At 46.9% G+C, this 19,234-nt stretch overlaps 1 protein-coding gene and 1 long non-coding RNA gene across 2 annotated transcripts; one reads left to right on the forward strand and one right to left on the reverse strand.

Moving 5' to 3' along the window:
- Positions 1-344: 344 nt before the first annotated feature.
- On the reverse strand, positions 345-2,916 carry LOC136499142 (uncharacterized). Its single transcript, XR_010769917.1, has 4 exons — positions 2,480-2,916; positions 2,326-2,403; positions 2,093-2,230; positions 345-816 (listed from the first exon to the last, which is right to left on the reverse strand). It is a non-coding gene; the product is annotated as an uncharacterized lncRNA (long non-coding RNA).
- Positions 2,917-17,124: 14,208 nt separating this feature from the next.
- On the forward strand, positions 17,125-18,934 carry LOC136499139 (putative clathrin assembly protein At1g25240). The gene has a single exon (XM_066494833.1). The coding sequence runs from the start codon at positions 17,468-17,470 to the stop codon at positions 18,680-18,682; it is 1,215 nt and encodes a 404-aa protein (XP_066350930.1). The 5' UTR covers positions 17,125-17,467; the 3' UTR covers positions 18,683-18,934.
- The last annotated feature ends 300 nt before the right edge of the window (positions 18,935-19,234 follow it).

A 19,234-nucleotide genomic window follows, 5' to 3' on the forward strand; every position in this document is an offset into this window, starting at 1 on the left:
TAAGCGCGTTTTTTTATTAAGGAGAAAGCAGAGTACAAACACACCAAAAAAACGGCAAAGAGCTTCATTAATATTTTATTTCTCCTTTGCCAAGGAGGGCAAACCAAAGCTGCAAAACTTTGAACCACCACCGAGTTATAGCATAATCGGGCATTGAGACTATATCTCGTTGTTTCTAGACACTAACAAAGTAGTGATTATGGCGTTTACTACAATGACTAGTATAGTGCTCGTGCTAACGCCACGGCTTCATTCAGTGATATAAATAAAAACAACTGTCATATATTGGAAAAATGAAATGGAAAGAAACAGTTCATTTTCAGAGAAATATATAGAATAAATCATGACTTGAGCATGGTACATATATTTAATAAAGCATATAATATAATTCCTATGCATCACAAGGGCAATAACCGTTCCTCTCCATATTAATAATTTTCAGATTATAGAAACTGCCAAAACTAAAATTACCACTCTGCAGTTTGCTAGGAAGACAACATAGGAAAAATTGCAATATTTCCAAAACCTTTTCAGTTCACCAATCCATCAACACAATTTTGGAAAGACAAATGTTGCTAGTACACAGCAGCTCAAGCGGCACATCGCCATGGCTAAATGTTCAGATTCCACCGAAGCCATGGGAGCGAGGCAGAGACAGAAGAGTACATGAACTGACCAGCAGTACACTCGGCAACGTGAGGACTGAGGAACCACTGGCAGTCCACTTGGCAACTTCATGGTTTTCCACCCGTCGACCTGCAGTGAGGCATCGTCATTGTTCTGCTCCTCTGTCCAATCCAATATGCAGCTCTGAAGCTGCAATAGTTGCAAAAAGTTACAGAAGAAGGCGGCAAATCCTTACCAACTTGTTGCAGGAAATGAAGCAACAATTCAAGAGAAAAAGAAAAACCAACGAATCGCATCTCAACCTGAGACAAAGCATCCAGAACCATATAGTAGATTGGGGAAGAGTATTGATCTAGTAGATTAGAGAAGAGTATTGATCTAGTAGACGAATGGAACAACGAACAAAGGAAGCTATTGCAAAGACAAGCGAACAAAAATCTTACTGGACAAGACAAATACCAATGCAATGCAATCAAAAAGGGAGGTGTCATTTAACATCTCATACTGGAATTAACACTAATGCAGTCAGGAACAAAAAAAAAAACATTGGAACTTCTCATACTACAAGTAGATGAACCAATGCACCAAAATGTTCTATTTTGGGATCTATCCCGAAATCCTTTTTCATTCTGTGAAATATCTCTAAACCCTCTGAGACCAACCCAGCATGTCTGCAAGCAGTCAGCATGCCAAGTACACTAAGATCATCCACTGCAACCCTTTTTGCATCCATTCGATGGAACAGCATGACAGCATCCAGACCATAACCATGAGTTCCAAGTCCCACAATCATCACATTCCAAGTGACTACACTCCTCTCAGCCATGCTTTCAAATATCAACATGGCAAGATCCAAGCGTGTGACCGGAAGGTCCCGGGTTCGAGTCGCGGTCTCCTCGCATTACACAGGCAAGGGTAAGGCTTGCCACTGACACCTTTCCCCAGACCCCGCACAGAGCGGGAGCTCTCTGCACTGGGTACGCAAGATCCAAGCGCCCACATTTCATGTACATTGTCTATCAAAGCTGTCTGCACCACAACATCAGACAGCACCTTCTTCTTCTCCAAGTAAGAATGAAGCCATCTTCCCTGCTCCAAAGCGCCCAGCTGAGTGACCTCGCCTCATCCATCCTTCCGTGCCTAGCATAACCATCGATATCAAGTTGCAGGACACCAAATCCCTCTCGGGCATTTGATCAAACAACTCGCGCGCACGGTCCACACCAGCACCACCTTGCTTCCCATACCCAGGGCTGTCTCAACAATTTTCAGGGCCCTTGGGCAAGGAAGACACTAAGGGCCCGGCAATCTAATATTTTAATATGACGATTTAAGAATGTAGTTCTATTAATAAGAGTTAACTTATTAATAAAAGTTAACTTGCAACATATATTTAGTTCATGAAAAAAACGACAGTACATCCAAGAAGCTAAAAGAACAGTAAAATAACTATTATGATTATTACCTCAAATAAAACTATAGCGCTTCAGTGCTTTGTAAAAAACAGCTTTTGGGCATTTCTTGATGCAAAATCTTCGAGAATAGTATCGAGATCATTTTTTTTCCTATTCTGAGCACCAGACAACTGTTTCTTAGGCAACATCTAACATGTTCAAAAAAAAATATATTGAATTAGAAATTTAGAAAATTAGAACCCTATCACGGTAATCTGGAATGACTAATTTTAGAACAAATTACCTGCAACCTACGGCCTACAGGCCTCTCGGTTCTTGTCCATATGTGGCTTGATGAATCAAAAAATTTAGAACAAATTACCTGCAAATTGAAGTAATCAGATCAAACAGACTGCAACTGCAGGACGCCAGGCCCTAACTGAACTGAAATCACTTACCTGAGTTACCGTCTTCAACCTTCAGGTTTCATTCCGCCGCGTTAGCTGCTCGTTGCCGCCGGCTGGAACACCCGCAGGCCGCGGCAGCACGCCGTCACCGCGTCAAGCGAAGTCCTAGCTAGCCCCCTCCTCACGGTCTCGGAGTGAACCACGAGTCCGGCCCTGCAGCCAGGCGCACAGCCGCAGGCCTTGAGGACAGCGGGGAACGTGTAGGCGTCAGGCTGCACGCCGCAACGGCGCATCCGCGTGAAGTAGAGCGGCGCGGCGCGGGGGTGCGCGACGGCGTGGAGGCAGACGGCGGTGTTCCAGGGAAATGGGTCGCGGGCGGTGGGCTCCGGGAGGGGCTTCAAGATGGCGTCCGCGATCGCGGCGGCGAGGAGGAGGTTGGAGAGGCGCAGCGGGGAAGCGGCGAGGTCCTCCCCAGTGGCGAATCTGGATTTTGCTCTAGCACATGGCAGCCAAATTTTTTTCATATATAATTCCATAAAACCATATGATAATTCGATAAAAATTATGAATTTGTAACATATAATTCAATATACGCAAACTAAAAGTACACGATAAGTATTCTATTTCAAGATTTAATTGAAACCATCCATAAATTAGAATATAAACAGCTAAATCAATATATTGTTACAAATATAGAGATAACTCAATGATATTAGCAATGAAAATCGATAGGATTAAAAAAAAGAGAAAAGAGTAGAGATTGAACCTCATCTCGGTAGCCGGCTATCAGGCCGGGAGTTAGTCGCGGAAGCGCAGGCAGCAGCAGAGCAGCCTAGGCGGAACGAGGATATGTTGATCTCGATGTTGCGTACTTGCAACTTGGCCTGAACGCCTATGCAGATTCATCAATTCGAGACTGCAGGCAAAGACTTCATTGCAGAGTCATTCTGAAGTCTGAATCTTCAATACCTGGACGATGCCATGATAGCTTTCAATCGATGCCAGAACGAACGAGGCTACGATGGCTGGGCGGCAACCGGTAGGCATCTTTCCCATCGATGAAGGGAGACCACCACGGCACCACGACCTCGATCACGAACGGCTAGAACTGGAAGGCAAGACGTGAGAACCCTCCTGACCTCCCGTCACGTGGCCACGTGCACGTGGGTCTGAAAGGTCGTCGATGTCGCGAAGTAGCCGCAGCCGCGTTGTTCGATTGAGTTTGCTTCCAAATATACGTATACATATACTATACATACATACCATGTAGCTCCGCCACCAGTCCTCCCACCGGCGGCGGTGAGGGTCCTTCAACCGGCGGCGGCGGCTCACTGTCCCTAGTTCTGGTCGTGGTCGTGGGGGAGAGGAGTCGGCGCGTGGGATCAAATTCCGCGGTCGCTCGAGCAGATAGAATAGAAAAATAAAAAAAAAGACATGAGGATCCAGGAATCGAACCGTGGCTGGTGGTGGGGGTCGCGGGCGTGTGTGTGGGAGACAGAAGGGATGAGGAGGACCATACACAATTCTGATCGTCAGATTTGAGTGAGTAAGGAGAGAGAAGGTTTAGAAACAATCTGGGTGATTGATTTTTATGGAGTTAGTTTTCTAGTTATATTTTTAGGGTGCATGGAGAGGTGCTATTTCAGCTGGAGAGGTTATGGGGTAGACCAAGTGATGAATATGATGATGCATTAGTGGGGTAGATTAGTAGGGTAGATAAGAACTATAATTTTCTTCTTCTCTTTTTCTTTATTTATTACTCCAGCTGTACTTCTGAAATAAAAATGTGTCTAAAGACAAAGCCGTGATTTTATATATCCTTTCAAAGCAGTCATACAACAAAACAAACTAAATATGGTGCAATGTCAAAGCCTTGCATGCAACTTGACAGTTTAGTGCAAGCCTGTACTTGTGTTTAGTGCAAGCCTGTACTTGTGTTTGACAAGGACATTCTTCTCAGCTGAGCTCTTTTTATGCATATAAGCGCGTTGGCATTACATATTAGATTATTTAATAGATGTACATTTTTAGAACAACAATATTACTTACAATTAATTATTACCTATGTAGGTTCTAGGATCTGATTCATAAATGTTGGAATCATTTCTCCCATTCTAAATAATAGCTAAAATTCCTTTATTTCACATTATATGCCACATTTCCGACCATTGCATAGCTGAAAAAACACCTGACTCCCTAGGTAAATTGTGGTATTCACGTTAAATTCCCGTGTCCTTGTCTTTGGTTGTCGATTTTCTGCTAATTTTCTAGATTTAAACAAATTACTAATGGGGTTGAATTTGTGCTGTATAAATTCAACTCATATTACAAACAGTTCTTACAAATTTGATTGGATGAAAAATTGCCACGCTCAACACTGAATTTTGAAGAACATTGTAGCCAAAAACCTTTGAGCTTCACCATAAAAGTGAAATTGGGCTCTAAATAGGATCCCTGTTAGTGGCATGAAATATTTCTCCTACTGTTTTTTGCTGCATCATGTGGAAAACTGCATTTTGGAACTAGCTGATAATATGGAGTTACCTTGTAAATTTGTTGGAGCAAGTTGGATTTTTTTTTTCCTTGTGATTTTGACAGTCTACTTAGTCTGCTAATCAATAGCTTGACATTCTACTTAGTCTGCTAATCAGCTCGGCCTGGCTTGTTCTATCTCATTAAGATAACGAGTCAGAAGGTTGGCTCAGCTCGGCTCGTTTAGCTCGTGAGACAGGTATAAAAAACACACAAATAATACTTTTTGCATTTATCCGAAGGTTGAGACTAGTAATAATACAAAAGTAACACATCCATATAAATCTTAAATCAAACAAATAAAGTAGTATGTGATAACATATATAAGTACAATTATATATACAATAGTACTACACCATACATCCATGGTCCATACTTCATACTATACATACTAGCATACTGCATCTATAATCCATTATTGATTATCCATACATCCATTAAAAACAAAGTCATAGAGTCATAATAATCCTGTTTTACAGGGTCTTGGTCAAACCATCAATCAATTGTAAAGTGTAAGACATCATATAATACAAGGCTCACAAGTTGACTCGTTACTACACGAGCTAAAATGCTGGCTTAGCTCGTTAAAAAATATATAAATGAGCCGAGCCGAGACGAGTCACTAATGAGCCGAGTCGAGTAAGCTACTGAGCTGCCAGCTTTTTGTCCAGCTCTACAGATTCATACATAAATAGGTTGCCATAACTTGTATCCCTGCATCTTAACTGATTGGCAATACGTTGTTCATTCATGTGAGTGTGATCATGCTAGCTTGCTCTAGTACTCTGCAACTGCAAGAACGTTTCTTACAAGTAATGTGCTCTATCTCTCTGATTTGTCGTCTATACAGCTACAACAATACATCACCGTCAAATAATTGTAAGTGGATGATTCTCCGCGTTGCCTTCCTCTAATCTACTCGTACAGGTGACCAACCATATGGCAACAATTTAATACTAGTTCGTACACGCTACGCCTCTGTTCGTCTTACTCCATATTCGACTTGTTCGACTTCTTTTTTCAGCCGGAACAGTATTTTCAATCAGTTTCAGCCAAGTTTTAGATCAGCGAACATATTTTAGATATCTAGTCTGACCAAGCAATGCAAGATACATTTGTTGAATTAATTAGGGTGAACATGTTTGGTATGACGGTGCATTGCCTGTGTGCTCCCGTAGTCGTACCCACATCGACTAACTGATTGCCCATTTTCAGCAGTGCTTACTCCGTTTGGAACTATGCAAAGTACATATGAAATTGCATGATTTGTGATGGTCGCCATGGGTTGGAGTCAGAAGAACAATTTGTTAAATTTGGTTATGGTTTTCCTCTTTGAGCCTTTGACGTGATCTTTTCTGTTTGAAGTTATTGTATTTTCTTAATATAAATAAGTTATAAGATGCCCTAGCTTTGGCCCCGTTCGCTGGTCTGAAACTTGGCTGAAACTGGCTGAAAAACATTGTTCCGGCTGAATTGTTGTGAGAGAAAAACACTGTTCCGACTGAAAAAAGAAGCCGAACAAGCCATTTTTAAGACAAGCGAACGGGGCCTTTGTTTAGTTGGGTCAGGTAGGTAGGTTACCTTTTTCCCATCGGAAATGGCAGGTCAAGGTGTCCGATCGTTTGGAAGCTCCACCCACTCTCTGCACCACCGCTGTCGTGACCACCCACCCTCTGTGTCATCGTCGTGTGTGCCGCCCCTACCCCGCCCTCAGTGCGCCGCCGCCTAGCTTCGTGTTGCCGACGAGCTCAGCGCCACCGGTGAGCACACCGATGACCTCCACACACCACCCACCCGCCCTCTACACCACAGTTGCCCGTGCCGCCCCCACCCCACTCACTATGCGCCACTCCCCAGCTCCACGTTGCCCACGAGCTCAGTGCCGCCGGTGAGAACACCGGTGACCTCTACGCGCCACCCACCCGCCCTCTGCGGCACCGCCAACCGTCCGCCCCCACCCTGCCCTCTGTCCACCGCCGCCTAGCTCCACGCTGCCGGCGAGCATACCATTGACCTCCATGTGACGACGAGCCTCTGAAAGCATCTAGGCCCCTAGTTGGGTTTCGGTGATTAATGACGATATGATATTACTGTGACTAACGTGTGTTTTGTAGAGGCAACTTGAATTAGGTCATGGTCATGATGATTGTTTGGGCAATTATGGATTTCATGCCCCTACCGATGGAAATCGTTTTAGTTTTCAAAGGATGGACGACAAGGTTAAGGATGGACTAGTTATAAGTGTCATTTGGCATTGGAGAGACACTTAGAGTAGTTTAGAACTTTGTTTTTTCTTTGGCCGTACTATTAAGGGGGGTATGAACTAGTAGCTTGACCTAGGTGAGTCTAATGGGTTAGGTATGGTGCACACTTGTCAAACTTAGCACTAGGTAGCTCAGGAATAGCCCTAAGATCGATTGTAGTCAAATTCATTCACAAAGGATTTTGAATTAGAAGTGAAAGGAGGGTCAAATGATTGATCGGACACTGATTTAGTGTTGACTAGACTCACAAGTGTTGCGCACAGCAGAAGCCGAGGAGAGACCGGACGCTGTGCATTGATTGGGACTGGACGCACTGGTGCCGACCAACTGTAGCAGTTAGGTCTCAGTGTTGATGAAGGATCGGACGCTGAACAATAAATGACCGGACGCTGTGTTTTCAGCATCCGGTCAACATCAGTAATATTCCAGAGAGAAAATTTGAGGACCACACGCATCAGGTCCAAGAGGATCGGATGCTCCTCTATGTCCAGTCGCTCCAATGGCCCTCTCTAGTAGGGTGATGCCACATAGCCGTTGGCTACTGACCAGCGCGTCCGGTCACATGGACCTACGCGTTCGGTCACCCCAAAAATGCTGAGTTGGACCCCAACTGTTATGTTTTGAATGGGGGGTATAAATACATAATCTACTCGTCCAATTGAGTTCTCTTGTCTATTTGTTCAGCTGAGAAACATCTTTGGAGTGTAAGGGAGAGCAAGAGCCTAGTGGAGTGATTGAGATTTGATAATCCAAGATTAAGGACCTCAATTGTGCATAGGGAGTAGTAAGTGTGCATCCACCTTTCTCATTAGGCTTGTCTTGGTTAAGTGAGAGTTTGTGCTTGTTACTCTTAGTGATCGCCATCACCTAGACGGCTCGGTGATGATTGAAAGCTTGATGATCATCCGGCAGAGCTTGTGGATGACCCAAGTCATGGTGTGAGCGGTTGTGGACGATTCACCGCGATAGAGTGTCAAAGAATCAGCCCGTAGAGAGCACTTGATCCTTGCGCGAATCAAGAGGGAGCTACACCCTTACGCGGGTGCTCCAACGAGGACTAGTGGGGATTGGTGACTCTGTGATACCTCAAAAAAAATATCACCGCGTTCCTCTCTCTCTTTACTTTGAGCATTTACATTTGAGCAATTCAAATAATGTCTTTACATTCTTAAAATTACCATGCTAGAGTAGGATTAGAACCTAGGGTGCAAAACTTTTGTGCAGTCGAACAATAGAAACACTTCTAGGCACAAGGGGGTGAAATGGGCTAAGTGTAGGGCTTAATTATTAAAAAAATTTAGAATTGGCCTAATTCCTCCCGCTTGGGCATCTTGATCCTTTCAGCCTCTATTCGCCAAAGTAGCAAGGAGGTGTTTGCACTGAAAGAGTATGTTCCAAACGTATATTTCATGTGTTTCAGAGGTATGTTGCAAGTGTCTTATATCGATATTGCAAAAGTAGGTCATGAAGTTGCACGTGTTGAAATGGCTATACATATATGTTTCAAATGTATGTTCCAAATTCTTTATCTGTATCAGACATATGTTTCAAATGTTTCATCTAGATATTATTAAAGTAGATCTAGATGTTGCATATACATGCATATTGCAAATGTATATTTTAAGTGTTTTAGACGTTTCATACGTATGTTGCAAATGTTTCATCTAGATGTTGCATATGTTTGCAATGACAGCTTTCAAGTGTTTTCTAGGTGTTTTAGACGTTCGGACGTATGTTGGAAGTGTTCCATCTGGATGTTGCACATGTTGATGCAGGACCCATCTGTCGTAGCCATCTGCTGTAGCTGCTGGGTGACGTCTGGGCTACATGGGCCCACTGCTAGGGCGCCACTGAGCCGATGCAGACGGACGCGTGAGAAACCAAGCACAGGCGTGAGATCCCATGCTGTGGAGCGCGCCAATAAAAGGCGGCGTGGGCTCCATTTCTCTTGCGCGTGTGGCACCGTCCGATGCTGGTGCTTCGGATCGAACGTCCGTTTTTCCATTCTCTTGTTCAGCAGTTGAATTAAATGAGTATTTTTTAAAGAAGTTAAATTAAAGGAGTATTGGTTTGACTCGAAAAAGCAAAGCTTGCATCCATACAACTCTTGACAAATTTAGTTTTTCTTTATTTTGAACCAATGAAAATTTAGTATATTTCAAGAATCAAGACAGTGTCCAAGCTCCATTTGGAATGCTAGAATTTCTAGCGGCTTTGTGCGTATACGCAAGAGCAAACATGAGCTCGACGCCTTGGCCTCAACCTCAACGCGACACGATTGGGATTTCAGGCTCACGGGGCCTTATAAAAATTAGAATGCTTGACCTTGACCTAGCCCTCCACCATCCACCTCCACCTCTATCCCTCTCTCCCATGTCGACTCACCTCCTTTGTCTCCCCTCCCTCCCATGCCGACTCACCTCAGTTGTAACAGCGAAGACGCTGGCGTCGGTTAAACGACCGGACGCTGGGTCTTGGACTGATCGAACGCTGAGGTCCAGGGTCCGGTCCTATTATCGGGCAGCATCGAGAAAAGTCACTATGTGACCGGACGCTGGCTAGGTCCGGTCAAGCATGACCGGACGCGTCTGGTCAAAGAAAAACATTTTTGGAACCTTACTGGAAACGACCGAACACTAGAGGCTGAGCGTCCGGTCAGTTTGTGAGCTATGTCCAGTCAATAGATGACCGTTGAAATATGACGAACTGTATTTGAAGCAGGGGACACGTGGCGTGAATCACGTGACCGGACGCTGAGGGCCAGCGTCCGGTCGATCGGACCGGAGTGTCCGGTCACCCCGCGTTGTGCCCAGTGAAGGGGTACAACGGCTCTATTTCGTGGGGGCTTCTATTTAAGCCCCATGGCCGGTTGAAGCTAATACCTTTGGCAATTTTCATTAACATAGCAACCTTGTGAGCTTAGCCAAAGCCCTCCCAATCAACTCTATCATTGATTCATCATCTTTGTGAGATTGGGAGAGAATCCAAGTGCATTGCTTGAGTGATTGCATCTAGAGGCACTTGGTGTTTGTGTTTCGCTGCGGATTTTGCTTGTTACTCTTGGTGGTTGCCGCCACCTAGACAGCTTGGAGCAGCAAGGATCTTGAGCGGAGGGTGGTGATTGTCTTCGGCTCCGATCGTGGTGATTGTGAGGGGTTCTTGAGCTTTCCCCGGCGGAGAGCCAAAAGGTACTCTAGTGGATTGCTCGTGGCTTGTATGATCCTCATCTTGTGTTGGTTATGCGGCACCCTATTGAGGGTTTGGCGTGTGAAGCCAATTAGCGCGTGAACCTCCAAGTGAGTGAATCGCCACAACGAGGACTAGCTTGTCGGCAAGCAAGTGAACTTCGGTAAAAAATCATTATGTTCATCATTGATTCCGAGGTGATTGGTCTTTATTGTTATTCATCCTTGTGATTGATTGGTTCCTTCATCTACACGGCGGTATAACCTTCTTTATCACTCTCTTTACATTACCGTAAACTAGTTACTAAGCTCTTTAGTGTAGCTAGTTGTGAGAGCTTGGTTGGTTGGTTGGTATAGCTCTTTAGTTAGCCTTTGAGAGCACACTAACATAGGGTAGTGTCATAGCTATTGTGTGAATAGATACTATCTAAATTAGAATTGTGGTAGGTGGCTTGCATTTTAAGTAGGCTAGTGCAACATTAGCTTCGCCTCATAATTGTCTAACTATTTTGTTAAGTGTTGTTGTAGAATTTTTTATTAGGCTATTCACCCCCTCTAGCCATTAGGACCTTTCACCCCGCGCTCGTGCCTCTCCATCGCCACCGCGGTGCCCTTACCACAGCCACCATGGGTCATCGCCACCGCCGTCGTGGTCCTTCTGTCGACCTCACCATTGATTCTATTGAGTCCAAGAAACACGTACACCCATCCTCGGCGTTTCCTTGTCCGATTGAAATCATTCCCTGGTGACATTGTTGATTCCCATGTGGTGCCCCCCATGCTCGGTGTCTCATCCTTTCATAGGTCCCGGACTTGATCTAAGGTAGCAAGCCATTCCATCTGTTCACTTACCTAATTGCTTGCTTCTTCTAAGGACCATCGCACCTCTAGTATATAATGTTGCTTATGTATACTTCCTACTTTATCTTGTGCAGCGAGTTTGGGTAGTGAGTTTGCTTGTCAGTGTTTCAGTGGCAGATAAACTCAGGGCCAAGCCCGCGAGTACGGAACAGAGGCCAAACCTCTTGAGTGTTAGATGGTAGTGATCTACGAGGAGTGTTAGTGGTCAGCAATAGTTGTATCTTTTGGCAGTGAGTTCTCTTAGTTTCAGTGGTTCCTTTTAGTGTTAGATATGACTCGTTGTAAGAACATTAGGGGTGGTCCTAGCGATGATGATGAGAGGCATCATCCTTGCCTAATAGCACAGGAAAACGGGAAAGGGCCAAAGAAGACCACTACAAAGAAGAAGCACAAGAGAGGTGATATAGAGACAGAGAGAGCAGCAGCAGTGGCCGTCGTCGCAGAGCGTGCTAAGAGAGGTGGCAGAGGCACTGGTATTCACATTGGACATCAGTTGTCACCAGCTTAGAGGACCGTAGTTGAGCAGCTTGAGGCTAGTCTTGGTAGCCCTCCTGGTACTATCTTGCTTGGAGGTTAGTGTGTTGCTTGGGAGGATGCACTAGAGGGCACTCGAGTGGAGGAGGTTGAGCCTCAAGAGGAGACCGAATAGTAGGTAGAGGAGGCAGAGGAGGCAGAGTAGGTAGAGCAGCCACGACTTCGATGCTCCAGTCGCACTTGCATCCAGGTGTCACCGAGGCCTTAGACATAGAGACATGGCTCTTGTCCACCTCCTAGACCACAGGGTCTGCCTCCAGTGGTACACTTGGACCTAAGGGTAGCCATAGCTAGGTAGGTGCAGCAGCTCCATTTTGTGGAGTTTGAGGAGTGGTTTCTGCTGAGGCGGGATGAGTGTGCTTTAGAGCAGTTCTACACAGTGCTGTAGGAGGATTTCTACAATGCCAACCTCAATAGTGGTGTGGCATTCAGATCATAGAGAGTTTGCTCGTTAGAGGCTATAGTTGCTGTTGTAGGAGAGCAGATCTATCCCCACCTCAGCTACCTGCTAGGTCTGGTAGATCTTCTAGGATGGACTAGTCGGTATGTTCTGTCATGGGTCAAAGAGTTTTATGATTCCTTGTGGGTATGTTCTAGGATGGGCAGATCTTCTAAGAAACGCTTTTCATTAGTGTGCCTAGTTTAATCAGAGGCTATTTACAAACACCTGTGTAAAATGTAATAAACAACCGTGGTCACGTGCATCGATGCAAAAGGCAGGAACATCATCTTACGGCGTGTTCGCTGGTTGGTTTCTTAGGGCTAGAGAGATATTGAGGATTCCAAAGTCTCCTATTTGGATTCACGAGATCTGTTATGGAGAGATAGAGCCATCGAGACGCCCTCATGGTGGACTAGTACCACCTACAGACTTGGCCAGGTCTTGCTTCACTAAGCCGTTTGGAGAGGGATCGAGCCAGACACCGCGTGACCTTACACCTATAGCTCGTATCCTTGATGCAGTCATGAGGAGGTCTTTGCTCCTGAGGAGTGGTACCGAGAGGGACTGACCCATATTCAGCTTTGGCTAGTCCACCACTTGGTCTCCCAGATAGTGTTTGATATTTGGGATGTGATGCTTTCAGAGATGGTGGATACCTTAGCAGAGGGTTTTCGAGACCATCATCAGTTGCCATATGCTCACTAGATCACATTTCTTATTAGGCAAATAGTTTCATAGATGTCCCCAGAGACAGTGGCTAAGTTGAGTGGTGCCACTATAGAGTTCCCATAGTACGATATGAGCCAGCTGTTATGTCATAGTCATGGGAGGACTCCTAGCCAGCCGAGCCATGGACCAGAGGTGCCAGAGACTGTAGCTGAGCAGGACGAGGCCATCAGGGCCATTGCTGAGACAGAGCTAGAGCAGCTAGAGGCACAGCAGGAGGACATGGTCGAGAGTGACCTGACTGATAGCTCAGATGAGGACTATCAGCCTATTCCACATATGCCACCATGTGCACATGATAGAGAGGTCGGTGGCTCTAGCTCAGCTCCACCATAGCCGCAGCAGCCGTAGACAGACCCTGCCTTGCTGACTATACTTGAGCGCATGCGGCAGGACCAGGCTCGTCAGGCATATGAGACATCAGCTACCATTGCTCAGGTGTAGGCATGCCAAGATCAGTTCCAACAGCAGTAGTAGGCCATGCAACAGCAGTAGTTAGTCATTCAGTAGCAGCTTCTTGGGTTCATGCAGCATGTCTTTTCTACCATAGGGATTGCTCCTCATCAGCCCATGTTGTAGCTCAGTCAGCCTGCTACTACTACCCCAGTGAGTCTAGCTGTATAGCCTAGTGGGCTTTAGAGTCAGGGACAGCCGACTGCATAGTTTGCCTCACCTACCGAGCAGGTGTCTCAGTGGTTTGCTTCACTAGGGACAGAGCAGGCTCAGCACTTCACTCCTATAGTCACAGGCTTCACTCCTACTCAGTCCATGTTAGTGCTAGTGATGGACATCCCTTCTCTAGGAGTTTGGGTGTTACTTTTAGTGAGCTCATAGGACAGCCTACACCGCCTAAGTTTCAAGTCCTTGCTCCTACCACAGCCGCTCCGATCATAGGGACTACTGGGGCGATCCCATCCTCTGTTGCTTCATTCGAGCCACCTCTGACAGTCACTCCCACTCTTGAGGTTTCAGCAACAGTGATAGTGGCAGTTCTAGTTCCACTTCCTATAATGACACCCTCTGAGCCATAGGCCGACCCAGCCACTAAGTCCACTGAGCAGACCTAGACCGTTTCACCTCCACTTTTAGTGATAGAGGATCTGACCGCTCAGAGTTTAGGGTCCGAGGATGATGCAGCTTAGTTTTAGATCTCTCATCGTACCTCAGCGTCTGACTCGTCTGCTCCTGACCCACCGTCCGACCCTTAGGTTTTGGTGCTTGATGCCAAAGGGAGAGGGGGAGTGAGTATGTTAGATTTAGGGGGAGCGTGTGAGATAGACTCGATTTTTTGTGTGTGATACTTCATGCATTCATGTTTACTCTCATGCATTGTGTTATATGTGATATCTGTATGATTGTGGAACTTATGTGACTTATGTGCTCTCTACTTTGATAATATGTCATGTCATTTCGTTATGCTCATTTGCTTTGCTTCTGCGTTTTACTCCGATACAAATGAGCTTTACTTTGTGTACTCATGTTTATTTCATATCTTGTGAGTACATTGCATTGCTTGGATCATATAAGCATGCCTAACCCTCTTTTGTCTTATTGTCAATTTCTTATATGAACCAAGTATGTTGAAAACCTCACTCATCTCCTATACATACTCGAGGTTGTGTTGTCATCAATCACCAAAAAGGAAGAGATTAAAAGCATCTAGGCCCCTAGTTGGGTTTTGGTGATTAATGACAACATGAAATTACTGTGACTAACATGTGTTTTGCAGAGGCAACTTGAATTAGGTTATGGTCATGATGATTGTTTGGGCAATTATGGTTTCATGCTCCTATCGATGGAAATCATTTCAATTTTCAAAGGATGGATGACAAGATTAAGGATGGACTAGTTCTAAGTGTCATTTGGCATTAGAGAGACACTTAGAGTAGTTTAGGACTTTGTTTTTCCTTTGGCCATACTATTAAGGGGGTATGAACTAGTAGCTGACCTAGGTGAGTCTAATGGGTTAGGTGTGGTGCACACTTGTTAAACTTAGCACTAGGTAGCTCAGGAATAGCCATAAGATCAATTGGAGTCAAATTCATTCGTAAAGGATTTTAAATTGGAAGTGAAAGGAGGGTTAAATGATTATCTGGACGCTGATTTAGTGTTGACCAGACTCACAGGTGCTGCGTCCGGTCAGTGTTCAGCCCGTATAGCAGAAGCCAAGGAGAGACCGGACGCTGCGCATTGATTGGGACCAGACGCGCTGGTGCCGACCAACTGTAGCAGCTAGGTCTCAGTGTTGATGAAGGATCGGACGCTGGACAGTGAATGACCGGACGTTGTGTTTGCAGCATCCGGTTAACATCAGTAATGTTCTAGAGAAAATTTGAGGACCGGACGTGTCAGGTCCAGGAGGATCGGACACTCCTATACGTCCGGTCGCTCCAACCACCCTCTCTGATAGGGTGACGCCATGTAGCCGTTGGCTACTGACCGACGCATCCGGTCACATGGACCTACGCGTCCGGTCACCTCGAAAAATGCTGAGTTAGACCCCAACCGTTATGTTTTGAATGGGGGGTATAAATACATATCCTACTCGTCCAATTGAGCTCTCTTGTCCATTTGTTCAGCTGAGAAACACCTTTGGAGTGCAAGGGAGAGCAAGAGCCTAGTGGGGTGATTGAGATTTGATAATCCAAGATTAAGGACCTCAATTGTGCATAGGGAGTAGTAAGTGTGCATCCACTTTTCTCATTAGGTTTGTCTTAGTCAAGTGAGAGTTTGTGCTTGTTACTCTTGATGATCGCCATCACCTAGACAGCTCGATGATGATTGGAAGCTTGGTGATCATCCGACGGAGCTTGTGGATGACCCAAGTCATGGTGTGAGCGGTTGTGGGCGATTCATCACGATAGAGTGTCAAAGAATAAGCCCATAGAGAGCACTTAATCCTTGCGTGGATCAAGAGGGAGCTACACCCTTGCGTGGGTGCTCGAACGAGGACTAGTGGGGAGTGGTGACTCTCCGATACCTCAAAAAACATCGTCGCGTTTCTCTCCCTCTATCTCTTTACTTTGAGCATTTACATTTGAGCAATTCAATTCATGTCTTTACATTCTTAGAATGGTCATGCTAGAGTAGAATTAGAACCTAGGGTGCAAAACTTTTGTGCGGTAGAACAATAGAAACACTTCTAGGCACAATAGGGTGAAATGGGTTAAGTGTAGGGCTTAATTATTAAAAGAAATTTAGAATGAGCCTATTTTTCCTCTCTTGGGCATCTTGATCCTTTCAGCCTCTATTCGCCAAAGTAGCCTAATTCATGATGTTGCACATATTGAAATGGCTATAAATATATGTTTCAAGTGTACGTTTTAAATTCTTCATCTGTATCAGACATATGTTTCAAATATTTCATCTAGATGTTATAAAAGTAGATCTAGACGTTGCATATACATGCATATTGCAAGTGTATATTTTAAGTGTTTTAGACGTTTCATACGTATGTTGTAAATGTTTCATCTAGATGTTGTATATGTTTGCAATGACGGCTTTCAAGTGTTTTCCAAATGTTTTGCAAGTGTTTTAGACGTTCGGACGTATGTTGGAAGTGTTCCATCTGGATGTTGCACATGTTGCTGCAGGACCCATCTGCCGTAGCCACCTGCTGTAGCTGCTGGGTGACGTCCGGGCTGCACGGGCCCGCTACTGGGGCGCCGCTGAGCCGGCGTAGAGGGACGCGTGAGAATCCAAGCACAGGCGTGAGATCCCACGCAGTGGAGCGTGCCAAAAAAAAGGCGGTGTGGGCTCCATTTCTCTTGCGCGTGTGGCACCGTCCGATGCTGGTGCTCCGGATCGGACGTCCGTTTTTCCATTCTCTTGTTCAGCGGTTGAATTAAATGAGTATTTTTTAAAGAAGTTAAATTAAATGAGTTTTGGTTCGACTCGAAAAAGCAAAGCTTGCATCCATACAACTCTCGACAAATTTAGTTTTTCTTTATTTTGAACCATGGAAAATTTAGTATATTTCAAGAATCTAAGATAGTGTCCAAGCTCCATTTAGAATGCTGGAATTTCTAGCGGCTTTGTGCGTATACGCAAGAGCAAACATGAGCTCGGCGCCTCGGCCTCAACCTCAACGCGACACGATCGGGATTTCAGGCTCACGGGGCCTTATAAAAATTAGAATGCTTGACCTTGACCTGGCCCTCCACCGTCCACCTCCACCTCTGTCCCTCCCTCCCATGCCGACTCACCTCTTTTGTCTCCCCTCCGACCCCCCGTTACTGCCTGACACGTTCTTGGCGCTTCGTTTCTCTTCCTCCCATCCCATGCCGTTCAGTTAATTCCGTTGTCCTGACAACTCTGTTTCTTGGAGCTTTCATCCTGTGCCACAAGAAGCTCGAGCGGCCAAGAACGCTTCCGGCGTGGCGCGGAGCTGGCAACCGTCGTGGATTTGATCTTCCCTAGGCACGTCGAGCTCGGCGGGGCCGGGGAAGGCGGTGACGCCAGGTGGTGGGTCTGCGCCGGCGGCGGCGGCCAGGAGATGACGACCGCGCGGCAGTGGTGGCGGCGCGCCGCGGCGGCCGTCAAGGACAGGAGGAGCCTGTACCTGACGCGCGTGGCGGCGCTGCGGCCACGGTCGGCCGCGGCGGCGGCGGCGCTGAGGAGCCCCGAGCTGGAGGCGGCCGTGATCCGCGCGACCAGCCACGACGAGCGGTCCGTGGACTACGGGAGCGCGGCGCGTGTCCTCGCGCTGGCGCGCGCGTCGCCTCCCGCGCTACAGCCGCTCATGTGGGCGCTGGCGCGCCGCGCCGGGCGGACCCGGTGCTGGGCCGTGGCGCTCAAGGCGCTGATGCTCGCACACGGCCTGCTCCTGCGGTCCGACGCCGCGCCACTCGCGGCGCGCCTCGGCCGCGTCCCCTTCGACCTCGCCGACTTCCGCGACCGCTCGTCGCCGCCGTCCAAGTCGTCGGGCTTCTCCGCCTTCGTGCGCGCCTACTTCCGCTTCCTCGACACCCGCTCCCTCTTCGCCGCGGAGGAGCTAGACGACGACGCCGGTGGTTCCGGTAGCGGCGGCGGCGAGGCGGCCGACGACGGCGAGGACGCGCGGCTGGACGGCGTGACCAAGCAGCAGCACCTGCTGGACCTGCTCATGCAAATCCGGCCGTACGGTGACGGCATGGAGCGGGGCCTCATCCTGGAGGCCATGGACTGCGTCGTCATCGAGATCTTCGAGGTCTACAGCCAGATATGCACGGGCATTGCCCGCTTCCTCGTCGCCGTTCTCGGCTCGGCTCCGACGACGCCGCGTCCACGGCCGGGAGAGACGCTGGCGGCGGCGAGGCGGCGGAGGGGAGTGCAGGGGATGCGGGTGCTGAGGAAGGCCGCGGAGCAGAGCGCGCAGCTGTCGTCCTACTTCGAGCTGTGCCGGGGCCTGGGCGTGCTCAACGCCGCCGAGTTTCCGGCCGTGGAGCGCGTCCCGGACGATGACATCAGGGACCTCGAGAAGATCATCATGAGCCACCACGTCGTTGAAGAAAGCGGCAAGGAGGAGGAGAAAGAAACGAAGGCGTTGGTGGTCGCCGTGGAGGAAACCCGACCGGCGTCGAAGACAGTGGTGACAACGGAGTGGGTGGTGTTCGACGACGACGACAATGCCGCCGCCGGCGCCAGGGCGGGGCATTTCGGTGGTTACATGAATCCGTTCGTGGCCGCGCCGTGGGACGCCGTAGCGGGTAGCAGAGACTTGTTGGTTTAGCGCGTGCTTGGTAGCAGAGATGGAAATTGGAATGCCATCTGATCCGTCGGATTTTTAGCCAAAAATTACTCAAAATTTGTCGTCTATCGATTTGACCGACTACTACTTTGCATTATTAGAACATTGAGTGAATCCTTGTAAATAGATACAGTATGTTGTACGTCCTTGGGACTTGGGAGATGAACGTGAATTGTGAATCACTCCCTAGTAAGTTCCAGTTTTAGGTTTCTCGTGTTTTTTTTGACAGGTTTGTTACTTATTCTTTGGTCACTTTTTCTCAAATTTTGTTTCACTATACTGTTTATTAATAAGTCAAATAAAGTACTTGATGGTAGATAGGCAATCAAGCTCTACCTACTCACGCCTAAGCAATCATAGGCGATTATTGTGCATTTTCAATCGGTCAGAGTAATTCCTTGATGACAACATATGGCATGTTAAAATAAAAAGTTAAACATTATCGATCACGCATACACGGTAGGATCAATTTTCATTTGTAAAACAAGTAGGAAATCATTCTAAGCAAAAACCATACGCAGATCAAATGTGTAA

The sequence above is a fragment of the Miscanthus floridulus genome, chromosome 13 (genome assembly GCF_019320115.1).
Source record: "Miscanthus floridulus cultivar M001 chromosome 13, ASM1932011v1, whole genome shotgun sequence".
NCBI lineage: Eukaryota > Viridiplantae > Streptophyta > Magnoliopsida > Poales > Poaceae > Miscanthus > Miscanthus floridulus.

Coding starts and splice junctions, on each gene's coding strand:
- LOC136499139 (XM_066494833.1), top strand. CDS start 17,468: ATGACGACCGCGCGGCAGTGGTGGCGGCGCGCCGCGGCGGCCGTCAAG.